The sequence below is a fragment of the Austrofundulus limnaeus genome, unplaced genomic scaffold, assembly GCF_001266775.1.
Source record: "Austrofundulus limnaeus strain Quisiro unplaced genomic scaffold, Austrofundulus_limnaeus-1.0 Scaffold51, whole genome shotgun sequence".
NCBI lineage: Eukaryota > Metazoa > Chordata > Actinopteri > Cyprinodontiformes > Rivulidae > Austrofundulus > Austrofundulus limnaeus.
In genome coordinates, this window is record NW_013952453.1 from 1556710 (window position 1) to 1559429 (window position 2720).

The window sequence follows — 2720 nt, forward strand, 5'->3', positions numbered from 1 at the left end:
CCTTTAGTCATCTGAGTTTTTTTTTTTTTTTTTACATGAAACTAAACAAAATGCTGRCAATTAATGCTATTCAAAGACAACAAATGAAATCTGCAGGTGTGTCAGGTAAGGCTGGCAGAAGATGCTAGATTTATGAAACACACAGAAAGGAATGTACTCACCCTTGTGTCCTCGGGTCCTCCCACTGTGTCGTTCGAGTTGGGTGATGAACAAAATATACTCGGCCATTGGTGTCTGTTCTCTTTTCTATGGTAAAACAGAAGACATTTTATGTATATCAGTGTCAATCAATTATAATGCACTTTTACTACTATCATAATGCATCTTTAATAAAAGATGGGAACGCTTGTATAATTAATTATATTTACCCCAGCCATGCGGTAGAGGGCCCAGTGGGTCAAACTCTTTAGTAGCTGAAGCTGCAAAATGATCCTGGAGCTGAACAGAAGATAATACAGGACAAACAATATATTTTTATTAAAGGGGCAAAATTATGTGTTTCTCAGGCATATATTTAAATTCTATACTATAATAAAGTAACTATGTCACCTTCAGTTGTTATTAAAATGCTGTTTATATGTTTAAATAGAAAATAAACTTGACTTCTCATCATATCTGCTTCTAAACACCTTGAAATTGGCCTCTGTCTCTTTAAGAACCACCTTCCGCTTCTGTCCCACCCATTTCAGCACAGGGACGGGTGTGTGTGTGTGTGCTCTGTGATGAGGAAGCTCGGTTTGGAGAYACAGCCCACAGGTGGAGCTGGTCCCAAAAGGCGGTTCTAGACCCAACCAGTTGTTTTTGCTCCCCTGCCTGGCTGCCTCAGGACACTGCAGGATTTCTCAAACATGCATGAATGAGTCAAAGAAAGACTCTGGGTATGTTTTTGATGAGAAGATAACATTATAACATGATAGAAAGCGCAAAAGAGTTGATTTTACATGATACTGCCCCTTTAATAAAAARATTTATCTGTGGTTTCTTATCTGGTCTTATTATTTCTAAATCTGTTCATCTTGGTACTAGTGTGTTATACAGTAGTTAATGTTGCAGTATCTTATCTAGTCTTATTATCAGAAAAAAAACAACTAACCATAGCTTTTAAGTAATTTACTACTCTTACCCCGTAGATGAACCTCTGGTTAAACTGCTGCATCGCTCCCTGGAGCTGGCTGCGCTGATGCTGCCATTCTTCATAGTTACGAACGGACTCCTGCGTGGGTCGTTGCCACGTTGTAGTTCGTGTTATGTGRTCAACATAATAGACCCTACCCATTGGGTCCACTCTTCGCTCCCACCTGCAAGAAAAAAAAATAAATGAAAAGATGATGGAGCCAAATGGATGAATATTCTGCAAGTGTTTATTGAACAAACATCTCAAAACTGCTAACTGTTTGCAATTAAACAATTGGAAAATAATGTATGTCTGTATATATATATATATATACTACGAACACTAACTGCTTCTTGCTAATATAATTTTTCAGCAAATGTGTAAAATCCAACAGTGACAAATAAAAAAAGTCTGTTGATATTTGATATCTAAATTATAAAAACAACTTTTTGATACCCTGTAGGCAGAGGCTCAGGCCTGTCCCATGTTGTCCTTTTCTCAATGTGGTCCACAAAATACACCCGTCCATTCTGGTCCACTCTTTGCTCCCATCTATAAAGGCAAAACAAAGAAATATCAAACGGATTGTGATGGCTTTTAATCAGCAGGAAGCAATGATTTTCGAAAACATAAAAGACCTAACTTCTAATACGATCCTATTTATAGGATCAGGTTTACAGGGCTAAACGCATCACAAAATTCAATTATGATAACTAAAGTCAATTTACCCAAATCACCTTAGGTCATGGCATAAAAAGAACAAGTTTAATTACATATTTAATGTAATTTATTCAAGTTCAACTCAATAAATCCAGATTAAATATTATGGTAATTAAAAATAATCAATTGCTCTTTACCCTGGTGGCAAGGGGCCAGTGTTAACCGGAGCGATTCTGGGAGCCGCTGTTATAGCRCCACCTGGTTTGGGAGCACTTGGCGTGTGAGAGGAAGCTGCTGCTGCTGCTGCTTGTGCACCTGATTCATCCAGTTGTTCTGGACATCCGCTTGCTGATGCCTGAGAGGAGCCGTCGGAGGCTGGCGCTTCACTCAGCTCACTGGGGGAAGAACTACTGGAAGAAGCTGTCAACAGACAGGGCAACGAGAGGCAAGGTKGAAGAGTGAACTAGTCTGAACAAATCTGTAAACTTCACTTTGATCAGTATGCTCAGACAGATGAGTAGCATTTTGTTTGTGCAAGAAGAATACAGTTGTGTGTGCTGCGCATATGTTCAGCTATCTTTACTTGGTGAGGATGCAAGTGTGTGGGGCATAGAAGGCGGAGGTCTGGCAGGTCTAGGAGGGCGTGATGGGTTGGAGGCCCCCGGAGACAGCGAGGTAGAACCTGYACTGCTAACAGCAAGACCACTGGGAACAATGACCCACTCATCTGAGTCACTGGATGGAGAAGTGTCCCTGCTCGATCTAAACATAAGACAACAATGAAAATGTAGATAAACTTTTTTTGTTTTTAAACCCAGCCATGGAATTTGAAATATCTTTTTTTCCAATTAACACATCAAATTTAGAGTTTTACATAAACGCATACAAGACCTGTTGCTGGTGTTGCCATTTTGTTTTGCATTTCCATTCAGAAGAACACCTAAAG

General features: G+C 39.5%; 1 protein-coding gene across 1 annotated transcript in view; it reads right to left on the bottom strand.

Annotated features, from left to right (window-relative positions):
• Positions 1–2720, bottom strand: part of itcha (itchy E3 ubiquitin protein ligase a) — a gene marked incomplete in the record, with an annotated part of 15566 nt that overhangs the window by 6557 nt on the left and 6289 nt on the right. The window contains 7 exon segments of the mRNA XM_014008619.1: positions 162–246; positions 369–438; positions 1124–1298; positions 1571–1666; positions 1972–2194; positions 2358–2536; positions 2666–2714. Of these exon segments, the coding sequence (XP_013864073.1) occupies positions 162–246; positions 369–438; positions 1124–1298; positions 1571–1666; positions 1972–2194; positions 2358–2536; positions 2666–2714 (877 nt within the window).